Source organism: Hyaena hyaena, unplaced genomic scaffold, assembly GCF_003009895.1.
Source record: "Hyaena hyaena isolate Hyena2069 unplaced genomic scaffold, ASM300989v1 scaffold_32, whole genome shotgun sequence".
In the NCBI taxonomy this organism is placed as follows: Eukaryota; Metazoa; Chordata; class Mammalia; order Carnivora; family Hyaenidae; genus Hyaena; species Hyaena hyaena.
The window spans coordinates 727,272-745,516 of NW_024080663.1; the positions used below are offsets into that span (position 1 = coordinate 727,272).

The 18,245-nt window shown below is 35.6% G+C and overlaps 1 protein-coding gene across 2 annotated transcripts in view; it reads right to left on the bottom strand.

The window, feature by feature from the left end:
* Positions 1–393: 393 nt before the first annotated feature.
* The window catches only part of AGL (amylo-alpha-1, 6-glucosidase, 4-alpha-glucanotransferase), an 81,419-nt gene continuing 63,567 nt past the window's right edge, over positions 394–18,245 (bottom strand). The window contains exons 28-34 of one of the 2 annotated variants that reach the window (XM_039228466.1): positions 10,991–11,126; positions 9,600–9,712; positions 8,571–8,782; positions 7,239–7,336; positions 4,950–5,037; positions 4,705–4,838; positions 394–1,353 (exon numbers count right to left, since the gene is read on the bottom strand). In XM_039228466.1, coding sequence (XP_039084397.1) covers positions 1,236–1,353; positions 4,705–4,838; positions 4,950–5,037; positions 7,239–7,336; positions 8,571–8,782; positions 9,600–9,712; positions 10,991–11,126 — 899 coding nt within the window. In that variant the 3' untranslated portion in view covers positions 394–1,235. Of the gene's footprint in view, positions 1,354–4,704; positions 4,839–4,949; positions 5,038–7,238; positions 7,337–8,570; positions 8,783–9,599; positions 9,713–10,990; positions 11,127–18,245 lie in introns of those variants that run through there. The other variant, XM_039228467.1, reaches the window with a different exon arrangement.

Below are 18,245 nucleotides of genomic sequence, written 5' to 3' on the forward strand. Positions count from 1 at the left end.
TTAAGATTGTTCTCAGTACTAAACTTGTCAATGTAGGCTTTAGTTAATAGGAAACTAGTATCTGCTATGATCTATCAATACACTTTCACACAGAAACTAAAAATAAGTGTTAAGTTTTAGAAAATTAATATAACACACAAAAAAAGAAAATTAATATAACATTTTTTTTAAGTTCTCATAAATATGCCCAACAATGTGTATTTTGATAATGTGAACCATCTTGGGGCGCCTGGGTGGCTCAGTCGGTTAAGCGACCGACTTCGGCTCAGGTCAAGATCTCATGGTTTGTGGGTTCGAGTCCCATGTGGGGCTCTGTGTTGACAGCTAGCTCAGAGCCTGGAGCCTGTTTCAGATTCTGTATCTTCCTCTTTCTCTGACCCTCCCCTGCTCACACTGTCTGTCTCTCCCTCTCAGAAATAAATAAAACATTTAAAAACTTAAAAAAAAAGAAATAAAAACAGAATGTGAGCCATCTCATAGTAGGAAACTGGAACTCAAGATTAATTTTACAAAACTATTTTTAGGAAATAAATTCTTAAATGCTTGTGTTTTTTCATATATCCTATGTATCATTAACCTAAGCAAATTATGGCATTCATTATATTAAAAACATATTAATATTTTAGTGAAAAAAAACCCCACAATGAACATCTGTGCTCTATCTCTGAACATAACATTGTAGATAGATACTTCCGTGATTCAGTAATCAGTTAATATTTATCGAATACAGTGTAGAGGGTGCTAGGAATAATATAGTAAAAGGTGAGAACATTAGTTAACTACAGCATAATCAATATGTATTATTACTGAAGAAAATATATACCAGAATCTAAGGATACTTTTCCATTTCTTTCATTATTACATTGTCATACTTAATTTTTACTTATGTACAAGTAGAAGATTACATGATTTTTCTGTTTCAAACTCTGGATTTCAAATTCTTTATTTCTAGACATTATAGGAATACTTCATGAATTCAAAAGAAAAACATCCCATTGGTAATGGTAGTTTTTCTTTCTGATTCAAATCAAAAGCTACCTCTGTACATTAGAAACAAAAGAAAAGAAAAAACCAAATCAATGTTTTTAAAGTCTTACTTAATTGGGCATCAATATTATATAAATGAGATTTTTAAAAATAACTTGAACCTCTGCATATAAAGCCTTTATATTATATTTTGAGCTTGCATTCCACAATACAAGTATTTGCATACTTAATACACATCCATGAATCAGCTATAAGTCATAAAGTGTTTCAAGAATAGTAGCAATTGACCAGGCTTGTGTTTCACAGCTGAAAGGGCAGTATTGGCCATTCTCATTGGTCAGTTCAGGAAGTCCTTTCCAAGGGGATCTTAAAGAAATAAAAGACATTTTATGAGATACAATCTAACACATCTTATTTTGATTAAAAAATAGGCACTGCACTTGGTGGTTTTCCTTTCTAGTATAGAAAAACAATCATATCTAGTCATTTGCTACAAAACAGAACAGGATATCCTAAAAGATCTATGTATTAAGAATTTAGATTGAAATTATTCTTTGATATTCAATGTTTGGGATTTAAGATTTCCAACCACAAAAGATTCCTTTTTTTTAAAAAAATTTTTTTTAATGTTTTTTATTTATTTCTAGGAGAGAGAGAGAGACAGCGTGAGCAGGGGAGGGTCAGAGAAAGAGGGAGTCACAGACTCTGAAACAGGCTCCAGGCTCTTAGCTGGCAGTCAGCACAGAGCCCGACGCGGGGCTCGAACCCACGAACCGTGAGATCATAACCTAAGCGAAAGTTGGACGCCTAACCGACTAAGCCACCCAGGCGCCCCAAAAGATTCCTTTTATGTATTAAAAACAGGGGGCACCTGGGTGGCTCAGTTGGTTGTGTGTCCGACTTCGGCTTAGGTCATGATCTCATGGTTTGTGAGTTTGAGCCCTGTATTGGGCTCATTGCTGTCAGGGCAGAGCCTGCTTCAGATCCTCTGTTCTCCCCTCTCTCAGCCCCTCTCCTGCTCTCTCTTTCTCAAAAAATAAATAAACATTAAAAAATGAAAACAGAAGAAACTACCATTCCAAGCATATACAGAGAGACAAATACCCTCTCACGTCTAATCTTAGTACTTTCAAATTAAGTTTATGAAATTCAAATTGTGATTATGTAAATTTTGACAAAATTTTAAAACTAATATAGAATAATGAAACATTGAGAGCTATGACTAGGAAAGCAGTGCCAATTAAAAAAAATTCTGGTGGCCCCTGGGTGACTCAGTCGGTTGAGCATCCAATTCTTGAATTTGGCTCAGGTAATGATGCCAGGGTTGTGGGATCAAGTTCTGCGTCTGGCTTGCACTGAGCATGGAGCCTGCTTAAGATTGTTCCCTCTCCCTCTGCCCTTCCCTGCTCTCATGCTCTCTCTCAAAAACAAGAACAATCTGAATTTTTATTCTAATCTCTCATTCTACTGAATAATAATACAGGTAGTATTTATTGGGCATTTATTATGTTCTAAGTGACTTATGTACATTATCTCATTTAATGCTCATGGCAACTCTGTAAGGCAAGTACCATAATCATTTGTATTCACAGAGCAGATAAGAGGTTTATAGACGTTAATTGTTCCAGGTCTCATTATCAGAACACAGTATTGTTATCCTATCAAGTTTATTCTTTTTTTAAACTTTGTTTGCTTGTTTGTTTAAGTAATCTGTATACCCAACATGGGGCTTGAACTTACAACCCTGAGATCAAGAGCTACATAGTCTTGTAACTGAGTCGGCCAGGTGCCCCTCAAATTTATTCTTTTTTAAAAAAGTGTTTATTTCTTTATTGAGAGAGAGTGAGAGAGACAGAGAGGATAGAGAAAATCTCAAGGAGGCTGCAGCTGTCAGCTCAGAGCCCAAACTTATGAACCACAAGATCATGAACTGAGCAGAAATCAAGACTCAAATGCTGAACCAACTAAGCCACCCAGGCGCCCCTCAGATTTATTCTTAATTTCAGTGTAATTTCTTTAAACATGAAACATAAAGTTAAAAAATCCAGAATTCTGTACTGTTTCATTTTTAAAGTTGGGTTACGGGAATGTGTTTTTTCCACCCTTGTAACATTGTAACTCATGGCTGTGTAAAGAGTGTATGTTACATTATACTCTTCTGTAGGTATTAAATTTTTCATAATAAAAATGTAGAAAAATAATTCCCTTACGTAAATATGGAGACAGTTTAGATAACAACCAATAATAATAACACTACCACCACTACCACCAGCTAGGTACCATATTTAAAAAACCATCATAGAGAAATTCAAAACATAGAAACTTGCTTCCAAGTGATCAAGTTACTTCTGAGTAAAATGCCAAATTACTGAAGTTGGGTACCAGGGTATCTGTAGTGGGTTGAATTGTGTCCTCTTCAAAATTCATATGTTGAAGTCCCAACCCTCAATAACTCAGAATGTCAACTAGTTTGGATATAGGGTTGTTACAGATGTAATTAGTTAAGATGAGGTCATGCTGGAATAGGATGGGCCCCCAATCCAATATGGCTGGTGTCCTTACAAAAATGGAGAAATTTGGACAAAGAGATGCACACAGAAAGAAAGTGATGTGAAGACTGGAATTAGGCTGCCAGAAGCCAAGGAATTCCCAGAAGCTGGGAGACAGGGCTGGGAGAGATCCTTCCCTAGCATCGTCAGAGCATGGCCCTACTAACACCTTGGTTTCAAACTTCTAGCTTCTAGAACCATGAGGTGATAAAGTTCCTTATTTAAGCTATTCACTTTGTAGTGCTTTGTTATGGCAGAGTTAGCGAACTAATACAGTACTGAAATTAAGAAACAAAACAAGCTTATAGAACCAATAATATGCTGCTCATAGTTCTATGTGGAACTCGCACATGGAACATATCCATACTGATATAAAGAAGTCTTCTTTCCCTGCCTTTCTGAAAGAAATCCATTCCTCACATCATCAGGTGGGACAAAGTAGGAAGGCTTGATCCCATGAACCATGAGATCATGCCCTGGGCCAAAATCAAGAGTCAGATACTTAACTGACTGAGCCACCCAGGTGCCCCTATAATAAAGCATTTCTGAAAATTATTTATTGACATATCTTTATTTTTATTTCATTTATTTAGTTTTATTTAGTTTTAAGTTATTCTAATTTCATTTATTTATTTTTCAAATTATTCTAAATTTAAAAAGTTTTAACATACAGTGTTACATTAGTTACAGGTATACAATATAATGACCCAGCAATTCTATACATTACTTGGGTGCTCATCAGGATAAGTGTAGTCTTAAATCTCTTCATCTATTTCATCCATCCCTCCACCTACCTCTCCTCTGGCAACCACATAAATCTTTAAATTAGCTAACTCAAAATTCCCAGCATGAGTACTTTTAGTTTTTGTATTTATGCTGTTCTAATCATACCCCAAAATATCCACTAAATTTAAAAAGTCAGACGATTCCACATGTATAAATCACACAATATCAAGTCTCCAAATCAAAATAAATAACAACCTAAACTAATTAAAGGAAGGTAAAAATTACATCATTGAATTTGTCATGTTAAATAAGAGTAAAAATTTCAAATTTTATTGTGGTACTTAGAGTATACAGAAATTAATTCTAAGGAGCTGTTATTTAACTAATATCTAATAAACTGACTAAATACTGTTATGGAAATTACATCCCTCCAAGAACTTACCTCTCAAGATGAACGTAATGTCGGGAAAGAACATTTTTAACCAAAAATACAGTCTTTGCATTAGCCTCCGGTCCCATCAATTTGGAAAAATACAATTTCGCACGAAGAAAATACCCGACGGGCCACAGCCACTCCTAAAAAAGATGATTTAAAGGTAAAGGAGGAAAAAAAGAGCTGTTAATATTTATAAAGTTATTTGAAAAATAACAAACTGAAAATTCTGAACAGAGAAATGAAATTCTTACAGGTCCTTGATGATAATTGAAACCTTTAGCAAGACTGTAGTTGTCATTGTCTAAGGCGTTGTCATAAATACCACAGTAAACCATATCACTGCAAAATTATTGAAATTTAGGTTAGAGAAAGACCAGACATCACATAAGCATTAGAAAGATTTTTCAATAGCAAAGGTAAAAGAAAGAATCAAATTATTTTGTCTTCCAAATCTATAGGATAAGCTCATCTTCCATTTAACCTTAAATTAGTATATATTGGGTTCAGAATGTCTTTTTTTACAATCCACTTAAAAAGATGTGTTTGTTTTTTAATGTTTTATTTATTTCTGAGAGAGAGAGAGAGAGAGAGAGACAGTGTGAGCAAGGGAGGGTCAGAGAGAGAGGGAGATACAGAATCTGAAACAGGCTCCAGGCTCTGAGCTAGCTGTCAGCACAGAGCTTGACGTTGGGCTCGAACCCACGAACCAGGAGATCATGACCTGAACCGAAGGTAGACGCTTAACCAACTGAGCTACCCAGGCGAACTTGTTTGTTTTTAAGTAAGCTCTCTGACCACCATGGGGCTTGAACTCACAACCCAGAGAACAAGAATCACATGCTCTACTGATTGAGCCCAGCCAGGCCTCCCCAGAATACCCCCATAATAGTGTGTGACGGAATACTGTGTGAGGGAATGATTAACAAATACTTACTGGCTAATACAAAAAAATATAGTATTCAGGTATCTAGCCTTCAAGGAGTTAGTCTGGCACTAAATATTAGTTAAATTCAATTATTTCACTAAGCTTCTAATATACTTATGATAATTAAAATATATACAAAATAAATTAGTAAACATTAAAGATATGGTTTTATTAAATATTACATATTGGAAAGATTGTTTTTAAGCTTCTCCATTAAGTTATTTAAAAATTAATTAACGTTAGTACATTATCAGATTACAAATAGTAACCAAATGGACATAGAAAATTTATACAAACTTATAAACTAAACAAAATATTACAGGCTTATTGCAGCAGATAACACAAGGTAGTTATCTATACTCAGTTTAATTTGTTAGTTTTCTTTTTTCCTTTAGTGAGAGACAGAACTTGCCACATGAGTAAGCTGTATTTATTTATTTACTTATTTTCAAATGAGTAAGGTTTAACTGTGGGTTTTAGTTTTGACCAGTGGCTTATAACACCTCTGAAAAATGTGCAGAACACTTCAGAATGCAGATAAGTATACATACAAAAAGTCTGCACCTCAAGATTGAAACAAGTACATAGTAAATTAGGAAAATTCTACAAAGGTGAGGGTATTATATAGAAATGCAACTCGGTCACCTATTGATATAGAAAGCAAATTAATTTTGGGCATCAAACTTTAAAAGAAAATCACAGAAGACAAATGGAGGTCATTAGAAATTCAAGAAAGTTGTAAAGGAAAAGAAACATAAAATGGTATAAACACCTAACTATAAAGTAAAAACAAAATCAGTTAATGGTCAAAAGAAAAATAGTGGTGTAATTATACAGAAAGAATGGAATGGCTGCTGGTGAGGATAGAGTTAAATCCTCATCTGTTACCACAAGAAATAACCAAACAGTGTCTAATATTTTTTTTAAAAATCAAGAAATAGTTGCATACACATATTATTTGGTAATATGGGGGGTGGCACCTGGGTGGCTCAGTTGGTTTCATGTCTGATTCTTGATTTCGGTTCAGGTCGTGATTTTGCTGTTTCTAAGATTGAGCCCTAAGTTCCGCTGACAGTGCAGAGCCTGCTTGGGATTCTCTCTTTCTACCCCTCCACCACTCACACACTCTCCCTCTCAAAATAAACTAATAAAAAATTTAAAAAAGAAGAAATATGGAGGGATGTGCTAGGGGTAATACCTTGGAAAACTTTATAAAGACTATGTTGGAAGAGCCAGTATGTGTATACTTCTAATGTCCATAATAATCATGTATTACTTTTACAATCAGAAAAAATAGGCGTGAGGATATATTCATGACATATTAGTTTTATAAACATAAAACTTACTGATTATTAAATATAGGACAAGCATTGTGAACACTGATGTTTAATGAAGATACAGATGGTGTTTTTAAAAACTCAGTTTGAATGCAATTTTAGAGTTTACTGACAAGCAAAAAAATTATGGTTGATGCAATATAACATCAACAACATTCCTAATACTTATACTACAATGTACTCTGGCTCCTAATTTTTCATGCCAATATTAAATATAAATATAATTATATATAGAATACAATATGAATAATATTCTTAATATTCATAGTCTAACTTACTCTGGATCCAAAGTTTTCATGCCGAGGGGACCAAGCAATTTTTTTTCTGCAATCTCCAAAGCTTTCCATGCTTTTTCTGCAGTAAAGAGCTCAGGGGCCTAATGAGTATCAAAAGCGAATATTCAAACTTTATAAAATAATAAAAGAATTAGTTTCCACTCACAGTGGAACATTAACTATTCACAAACTTAGAAATGAAAATGGTTTAAAAATACAGTGTGGTTCAGAAATCGTTTCAAGTGCAGCAGCAGCTTAGCCAGATCTGACGCTATGGAGCTGATGTGGGAGTGCTGTCCTTGGCCTTAGAAGTGAGGAAAGCTGTTAGACATGATTATTTCCTTGTGTCTTTTTAAGAAAGCGTAGGAGCTTCAAAAGGAAGTTACCTCAGCTATAATGAAGGCAGAACACACTTACAACCATCTAATTTATTTTTCAGATTTACAATAGCTTCCTTTAAGTATATCTAGTAGTCATTTTTTTGCTTTTGGGGTCATAGTAAAATACAGAATGACCTGCACTCTAACAGCATGAGTAAGTGTACTTGTGATATGGAGGAGAGAAAGCACTGGTGGCTAAGAATCTGCATTAATTGTAATAGTTAAACGAAATCAAATGCACACTGAATAGAAGCTATCTTTATGTACTTTTGCATTTTTTATTCTTTTTTTTGCATTTTTTATTCTACTGAAATTTATAGTTCCATGTTTAATACTTTTTTTTTGACAAGGTGGAGACACCTAGGCATGCATGGAAGAACACATCCCATCTCTATTTTACTGTCCTTATAGTTTATTTTTAGACTAAGTAGAGGTAAAATAAAGAGAGTCTAGAATTCTAGAATGAATTACTATCAATGCAACAAAGGAAATAGAATAGGAGTTGAAGCTACATTCATTAGTTCAGCAGTCCAGATCTTTTCAGCTGGCGTGCTCAGGCCCTGGTCAGAGCACAGGTGTGCCCAAATACAGATGCCACCAGCTTTCAAGTTGGGTGGGGCCTGGGGCTAACTGAAGCAGTTGCATGTGGCATGATCAACCTAATTCATTTAGCCCAATGTACTGTGTATCATTGTTTTCTATGTGTGCTATGATATGAAAAACGTTGGTAAGCACTCCATTAGTCATCGTCTATTATTTTTTATTTTTTGATACCGAATGTCGTAGGTAAAGGGTGGTATGCATAATGCTTAATTCATTTAAAAAGACTATATAAAACTAGCTAGTAAACAATTTACTTTCTGGCAACTACATGAATTTGAAAACAAATGGGAATAAAGAACTAAATACGCCCTATCACAACATTTTTGAAATTTGAAAGAAGCAATTCACTTACTACAACCATTGCTATGGTGAAATTAGGCCTGAGCTGATAGTCACACCAGGGGCTTGAAGCTCCGTAGCTATCCTTGTATATGCCGCGTTTGTGAACCAGATTAGGGTGCTTTTCGTTACAGTCGGAAGGGTCTTCTGACACATAAAATAGCTTTTCAAAGTTGTCTTGTATTTTTCTGTTCCACTCATCATATGAGATTGTCACAACCTTTCCTGAACCATGATAAAAGACGTGACAGTTTTAAACATTCAAAGAAATCCATACATTTAGTTATAGCCAAAGAGTAATATCAAGGCAATAAATTACCCACTTCTTACAAGTGTCAGGGTCTTTTGAAGGACTCTAGCTTGAAATTAAAAATATTTTTTGTTGTATTACCAGAAAGAATCAGACTCCAGTGAATGATCCCTGATTTGTCTTTGTATCACTCTCAACGTGTTTGATAAAGTTACATTTACTGTGCACTTGAAATGAGGCTACTCTGAATTAAGAAGTGCCAGAAGTGTAAATATATACTGGAATTCAGAGAAAATACTCTCCCCACAAAAGAATGTAAAACAGCTCATGAATAATTTCATGCTTATTACATGTTGAAATAATATTTAGCACATATTGAGTTAATAAAGTCTATTACCATAATTAGTTTCACCTGATTCTTTTTACATTTTTTAATGTGAGTACTAGAAAATTTTAAATTATATTTCTTTTGGACAGCATAGCTCCAGAGAAAGGAATGTAAAGATTTCCTAAGTGTTAACAAAAAGCAGCTTGCTCAGTCACATTAAGGAAACGAATAGCACAATAAAGCAATTAACAATGATGCTTTTCATATCTCAGTTCAAAGCTGCTTTAAAAATATGGTTAGTAACCAGGTTTGTGACAATTTCATACTAGTAAATTAATGTTTTTTCTCTCCTCTTAATCTTAAGGGTTTTCTAATATTAGTTCATTGAGTCAAATGATTATTATGTAGATTAAGAGTATAGACCGTACATTTAAAGTCTTTTTTAAAATAAAGCGAAAACTTACCATGTCTTTTTATGCGGACTTCATGATAAGGGAAAATTCTTTTTTTGGATAATTCCAGCAACCAACGGACAGCAGATTTACTCAGGCCCACAATTTCCACAGCAGACCCATCTCTAAAATTAAAGTAAATTTTACTCTGTGAGTTGGGTCATTTAAGCACTACTTAAATGGCATTCAGTAAACAATTCTGATGATCTATATAATTAATATATTATAAAAATAATTAGCTATAAAAACCCTTTATTGAAATGTATACTGCAAAAAAAAAAAAAAAAAAAGAAATGTATACTGCATATATAAGAAATTTCTCCTCTAATTATTTTGCCACTGCTTCCCATCTTAACAATTAAAAAAAGTTGTGTGAAGTGAAATGGTGATTCTGGAGTTAAAGGAGACGGCAGCTGGAAAAGGGAAGGGATCAGAAAATACTGAAACAGAGGACCACAGACAGCAAACATGGGATATAGGGCTGGAGATGGCCAGGGAAAGAATATCTAATAATCTGAAAGGTTTTTTTTTTTTTTTTTTTTTATTAAAGAGAGAGAGAGAGAGAGCACACACAAGCAAGCATGAGTTGCGGAGAGGGGCAGAGGGAGAGAGAGAATCTTAAGCAGGCCCCATGCCCAGCACAGAGCCTGAAGCGGGTCTTGATCCCACACCCTAGGATCATGACCTGAGCTGAAATCAAGAGTTGGATGTTCAACCCACTGAGCTACCCAGTGTCCCTGAAAGTTCATTTTTAAGGAAAATGAAAGGGAAGTCTGAGACCTAATAATGTACCCAAATAATCATGCTTTAAAAAGAACTTGCAAAGCATGTAACAATAGCTATAGCTTTAAAAAGAACTTGCAAAGCATGTAACAATAGCTACAATTAAATGATTTTTTTCACAGTTCTGACTGAAGATAATAAAAAAAGAGGTTCTCAGACTTGATACTATATTAAGCATTTGAAACCATAAAAAGAAATAATGGGAGAAGAGATAAAAAATTTAGGAGGAAAAAAGGTTGAGAAACTAAAAGTATTTTATAAAGGACAGGATAATGGGTTGTTTTCTATATGTATGAAAGATGGGCATAATGAAATGTTTACAATGAAAGCATTGCAGGTTAAGAAAAGATCTTAATTAGAGGGGTAATGAATCATAAAACTTTTCTTTGAGGTGCTTGTAGAGAATCACCCCACGAGAACTTCCCAAAAAGAACAAACAGCTTTACTTGATGACTTGTAACAAGAGACTTGTGTGTATTGTGGGAGAGGGAGGAGTGGCAGGGAGGAAGATTTTCACTGATTTAGTATGAAGATTCTGTGGTTAATAGAATAAAAGATTCCACAAGTACGTGGTATTGAAAAGGGTACAATAGCAAAGGCACCATACAAATGAACACTACCTTGGAGTGGCTGGGATTCCTCTGTTTCTTGCTCTGTCACTTTCTCCCATTTTATCCATCCATGTGCCGCAATTTAAGCGATTTCCTCCATACACAAACCCTGTTTCTTCGTCAACTCCTGCGGTTATATTAAAGCCTGGAAAAGCAAAATGACACATTTATAAAATCTGAAAGGAATATAATAAACTGGACAGCTACTCTGGAGAGCAATGTGGTAATGCCTAAAGCTGAAGATGTGCAGGTTCTACCACAGAGAGATTTCATTTCTAGACACATACGTTAGAGAAATCCTTACCTATGGGCATATGAAGGTATATTTCATTTCTAGACACATACGTTAGAGAAATCCTTACCTATGGGCATATGAAGGTATGTACAAGGATATTCAATGCAATACTGTATTAGCGAGGAAATAAATAACTGTTGAACAGAGGAGTGAACAAACACCGTGCTTTATTCATACAGTGTAAAACTCTCTACCATTTCAAATTAACGAACTAGATTTACATGAATCACAATGGACAAAACCCCCAAACAAAATGATTGAGCAAACAAAGTTGCAAAAGGATATGCATATTAAGATATCTTTTCTTAAAAGTTTAAAATATAGACAATACTAATATATACAACCATATATGTCTATATGACTATGTCTAATACAATAATATTTGTATAAAATTTAAAAACATACAAAATAGTTATGTGTATATATTATATAATATACTGAACATACACTATATTATATACTGAAAATACACTATATAATATACATTATGTTTACCATATTATATACTGAATATACTATATTATATACTTAATATATACTATAAACTATACATATATATTGTATATACATGATATACATACATAATATATTTACATATCTTTTCACATATACTTAAACACAAATTCATAAAATGCAAAACATACATGTAAATAATAAACCCTGATTATAGCATAGTCATTAATTTTAGAAAGGGAGGGAAGAGAGAGAGATGATGAAGCTTTACATACATCTCTAATGGTTTATTTATTTTCAAAGCAAAACAGAAAGATCTGAAGAAAATATGACCAAATGTTAATATCTAATTTTATTTCTAGGTTTCAATGTATAATTTATGTTGTTTTCTCTAACTGAAATGTTTTACAATTAAATCTAAAAACAAATAATTCAGAGATATCATAAAAAATGTTCTTTTAAATATAAAATCTATATCTATTTAGTTTCTTACTGAAAGATAAAAAAGTATCAATGATTTTTACCAGTTCAATCATGTATAAAATTTGTATGTTACCATTACAAACAATAAATTAAGTAAATGGAGTTTAACTATCGTTTTGTTTTTTGAGAGAGAGAGAATGAGTGAGCAAGGGACAGAAGGAGAAGGAGACAGAGAATCTCGCAATGGGTAGAGAGAGGGGGAGGGAGGAAGACTGAGAGAATCCCGAAGCAGGACTCCAACTCACCTGATATGGGGCTTGAACTTACAAACTGTGAGATCATGACCTGAGCCAAAGTTGGATGCTTAACTGACTGAGCCACTCAGGCATCCCTAACTACTGTTTAAAATGTAATTTAGAACATGCAAGAAGGAATATAAGTTTTTGAGTTTATGTCAAAATTTGTCAGTGAGTTAGTGAGTTATCTGAAATAGTTGAAATAGATCACTTAAAAAGATTATCATTTCACATTAAAAACAAGTGTTTAAAGGGGCATCTGGGTGGCTCAGTCGGTTAAGCGTCTGGCTTCGGCTCAGGTTATGATCTCGTGGTTCGTGGGTTCGTGCCCCACATTGGGCTCTGTGCTGACAGCTAGCTCAGAGCCTGGAGCCTGCTTCAGATTCTGTGTCTCCCTCTCTCTCTGACCCTCCCCTGCTCACGCTGTCTCTCTCTCTCTCTCTAAGAAATAAAAAAAAAATTAAAAACAAACAAAAAAACAAGTGTTTAAAAAAAGAGCAAAAACAAGAGTCCATGATCCTATTACCCTAACAAAAACTATTACATTTATGTATTCCTTCCTAGTCTTTTCACATAATAGTAAAATTTTCGTAAATATTTTATATCTAACTATTTTTCATGTATTAGATTTAACACCCATATAGTTCTTAATATTTAAATATTACACAAATTATAAAAATTATAATTTGTAGGAATTACATAATTTTTCATTCAAGGAAATGTAAACAGGGGCACCTGGGTGGCTCAGTTTAAGTAACAAGCTCTTGGTTTAGGCTCAGGTCATAATCTCACAGTTCGTGGGATCGAGCCCTGTGTCGGGCTCCACACTTAGTGTGAAGCCTGCTTGGGATTCTGTCTCTCCCCCTCGGTCTGCCCCTACCCCTCTCATACTCACACACACTCTCTCTCTCAAAATAAATAAACATTAAAACAAAACAAATGAAGTCAATGTAAACATTTCCTCTTAGAATTATTTCATTCTTTTCTGTGATTATAAGAAATGTTATGGTCAATATCATGTAATATGGCTTTTTTGTGTGTTTTAGATGATTTCATGGACTAGATTCCCAGAAATGGAATAACTTTATGAACAAAAACATGTGAATGTTTTATAGCTCATAGAGCATATCTGGATCTCTCTCTCTCTCCAAGTTGCTTTTCAAGAAGAATGAATCAATTTATAATGCCATCAGTAGTATCTGAATATCTCTCAAAACCAGAATCTGTTATTTATTACTGTTTGTTATGGATTGAATTGTGTGAATGCCCAAATTCATATGTTGAAGTCTTAACCCCAGCACATCAGAATGTGACCTTATTTCCACAAAGGAATTTTAAAAAGTTAATCACATTAAAATAAGGTCATTAGCCTGAGCTTTAATCCAATTTGACTAGTGTCCTTATAAGATGAGGAATTCTGTGCACAGACAATGCACAGAAGGAAGCTGATGTGATGATACAGGGAGAACACCATGTAACCATGAACATGGCCATCTACTAGCTACGGAGACAGGCCTGGAACATATCCTTCTCTCATAGCCCAAAGGTTAAGTCAACCCTGCCAACACCCAAATTTTGGACTCCTAGCCTCTAGTACTGAGAGACGATATATTTCTGTCATTTAAGCCACCCAGTCAGTGTGTGGTGCTTTGTTATGGCAGTCCCAGCAAATGAATATGTTGTTTTCTTGCTAATAATAAACAGTAGACTTACAGCACTCACTATGTGCCATGCACTGCTCTAAGTGCTTTAACACACGTTTCATTGAATCCTCAAATCAACCTTGGGGGTAGGCGCTACTGCTATCACCCTTTTACAAATGTAGAAGAGAGGGCCAAAGAGAAGTTAAAACTTATCCAAGGGAACACAGCTAGAAAATGAGCAGAGATGGGATTTTTAAGATAGCAAGTCTGCTTCTAGCATTGGCCCTTTCTTTCATGCTCTGCAGTCTCTCATGATAATTTAGTAGGGGAAAAATGGTGACCCACTTTAATATGAAATTGTTTGAGTTCTGTAAGACTGAATGCTTCTCTCATGTTTATGAATGGACTATCTGTGTATGTCCTTGGGCAAACTACCTGCCAACCTCTCCTTCCTATTCCCTGTACTGTGAGCTCAGGACAGAGGTACCAGCCTCTGGAAAATGTATGCAAAGTAATACACAAAGGCAAGGATGCTTTTAATTTATCTGATATTAAATATATGACAGTAATTGCACAATCAATAGTTAGTGGTTTTCCTCTCAGAGATTTAGAGAAGGTCAACAGAAACATACACAAAAAGGTACATCGGCTAATGTAACTATAAAAGAATGGGTTGCTTCAAATGTACAAAAAAGTACAAAGAAATCCTATTTTTGTAGTTTCTGATGAAACAGCAGAGTATCCTAAGCTATTGGCTCTCTCCCCAAAATCAACCCTAGAGAAACTATAGAAGTAAGTATGAGGTATTGATCTGAAAAATTCACATTTTGGGGAGAAACTGATAAAAGTAAATGAAAATTGACCAGCCACTCTTGAGCTTTCACTCTATCTTTGCTTTCACAGTTGTGGTGTTATAAGCTAAGGAGATTGCCTCTTTTCAGAGCTCTATGTAGTTACTAATAATCAAGGGAACATGAGCTTATTGAGAAAAAGAAAACATTATATACCAGATGACTCTAACCACTATAAAAGAGAAAGAAGCAGGGTGCCTGTCTCAGTTGGTAGAGTGTGAGACTCTTGATCTTGCAGTTGTGAGTTCAAGCCTCATGCTAGGTATGGAGATTAACTTAAAAATAAAACCTTTAAGGGGTGCCTGGGTGACTCAGTAGGTTAAGTGTCTGACTCTTGATTTCAGCTCAGGTCATGATCTCATGGTCATGAGACTGAGCCCTGTGTTGGGGCTCTGTGCGGGGCATGGAGTCTGCTTGGGATTCTCTCTCTCTCTCTCTCTCTCTCTCTCTCTCTGCCCCTCCCCTACTCACACACTCTCTCTCAAATTAACTTAAAAAATAAAATCTTTAAAAAATAAACAAAAAAAGAAACTGAGTAACATATTCTACCAGTAGCAGAATTATTGGAACAGATGGACCAATAATATAAAATAAACAAAAATAAATATTCCCAAAGACATAATAACATTCCCAAAGACATTAACCATACTGACAAAAATCATTAAAAATGACCAAGTGGAGATGTTAGGTCTACAGGTTTTAGTAGCCTTAATAAAGAAAACAATAAAGGGACTAGATTATAAATGGATATAGCTGAAGAATGAATTAGTGAGATGGAAGATCAGATTGAAAATCCTTCAGAGGCAGCAGGAATGGATAAGGAAAAAATAGATAAGAGAAAACAGAAGAGTAGAGCTATGGGGCACCTGGGTGTCTCAGTGGGTTAAATACCTGACTTTGGCTCAGGTCATGATCTCACGGTTTGTGAGTTCGAGCAACACATTGAGCTCTGTGCTCACAGCTCAGAGCTTGGAGCCTGCTTCAGGTTCTGTTTCTCCCTCTCTCTCTGACCCTCCCCAGCATGTGCTCTCTTTCCCTCTCTCAAAAATAAGTAAACATTAAAAACACTTAAAAAAAAAAAAAAGAACATAGCTAAAAGCTGCGGGGGTTAGAAATAAAGAAGACAATATCCAGTACTCCCAGAAAGGAGAAAGAGGAGAGGAAATATTTGAAGAAATAAAATGATAAATATCCCAGGGGCGCCTGGGTGGCTTAGTCGGTTAAGCATCCGACTTTCGCTTAGGTCATGATCTCGCAGTTCGTGGGTTCGAGCCCCGCATCGGGCTCTGTGCTGACTGCCAGCTCAGAGCCTGGAGCCTATTTCAGCCTGTGACTCCCTCTCTCTCTGACCCTCCCCTGCTCACGCTGTCTCTCTCTCCTAAAAATAAATAAAACATTAAAAAAAAAAAATTTTAAATGATAAATATCCCAGAATTAAGAGAAGATTGCAGATTGAAAGAATAGTTAGAATAAAATCCTGAATGAAGATATAGAGATGGTTCTAAAAGCTTTGTGAAAGAGTAGATCACCAATAATGGAACAAGATCTAGGACAACAGACCTTCAATAGAAAGATTGAAAGCAAGAACACAACAGAATAATATTTTTTTAAATATTGAGAAAAGAGAACTTGTGGGGCACCTGGGTGGCTCAGTTGGTTAAGCATCCGAGTTCGGCTCAGGTCATGATCTCACGGGTTTGTGGGTTCAAGCCCAACTGTGCTGACAGCTAGCTCAGAGCCTGGAGCCTGCTTCAGATTCTGTATCTCCCTCTCTCTCTGACCCTTCCCTGCTCATGCTATCTCTCTCTCTCTCTCAGAAATAAATAAAACATTAAAAAATTTTTTAAAAACTTATAAAAAAATCAACATAAAAAAAGTAAATAAAAAGCTTAAAAAATTTTTCCAGTCATTCAATGCCTCAGAAGTTTTGACACATTATCCAACTTTTAAAACATTCTTGGGGCGCCTGGGTGGCTCAGTCAGTGGAGTGTTTGACTTCAGCTCAGGTCATGATCTCACCGTTCATGAGTTCAAGCCCCGCATCAGGCTCTGTGCTCATAGCTTGGAGCATGGAGCCTGCTTCGGATTTTGTCTCCCTCTCTCTCTGCCCCTCCCATGCTCATGCTTTGTCTCTCTCTGTCTCTTAGTAAATAAGATGTTAAAAAAAATTAAAAAAAAACAAACATTGTTTTATTGGGGCACCTGGTGGCTCAGTCGGCTAAGCAACTGCCTTCAGTTCAGTTTATGATCTCACAGTCTGTGAGTTTGAGCTCTGCGTTGGGCTCTGTGCTGACAGCTGAGAGTCTGGAGCCTGCTTCAGATTCTGTGTCTCCCTCTCTCTGTCCCTCCCCCACTCGCATTCTGTCTCTCTCTCTCTCAAAAATAAACATTATAAAACACTTTAAAAAATAAAAACCAAAAATAAAAACTCTTTTATCAACAACAGCCAAACTATAAAAAGAGCCCAAATGTCCACTGACTAACAAATGGATAAAGAATGTGTACACACAAACACAGTCACCCACACCAGACTAATACTCAACCATCAAAAAGAACGAAATCTTGCCACTTGCAATGATGTGGACAGAGCTAGAATGTATTATTCTAAGCAAAATAAGCCAGTCAGAGAAAGACAAATACTGTATGATTTCACTCGTATATAGAATTTAAGAAACAAAACAGATGAACATATAGGAAGGGGAATAAAAAAGAGAGAGAGGGAAATAAAACATAAGGACTCTTAACGACAGAGAACAAACTAAGGGTTGATGGAGGGAGGTAGATGTGAGACGGGCTAGACAGGTGATGGGTACTAAAGAGGGCACTTGTGATGAGTGCTGGGTGTTGTATGTAAGTGATGAATCACTCAATTCTACTCCTTTTTTTTTTTTAAACAAGATTTATTAATTTATTTAAATGTTCATTTCTTAAAAATTTTTTTAATGTTTATTTTTGAGAGACAGAGACAGAACACAAGCAGTGGAGGAGCAGAAAAAGAGGGAGACAGAATCTGAAGCAGGCTCCAGGCTCTGAGCTGTCAGTACAGAGCCTGATGTGGGGCTCAAATTCATAAACTGTGAGATCATGACCTGATCTGAAGTCAGACACTTAACCGACTGAGCCACCCAAGTGCCCCTAAATGTTTATTTTTGAGATACAGAAGGGAACAGAGGATCCAAAGAAGGTTCTGTGTTGACTGCAGAGAGCCTGATACAGGGCTCAAACTTATGAACTGGAAGTTCATGACCTGAGCCGGAGTTGGATGCTCAACCGACTGAGCCACCCAGGTGCCCCTGAATTCCA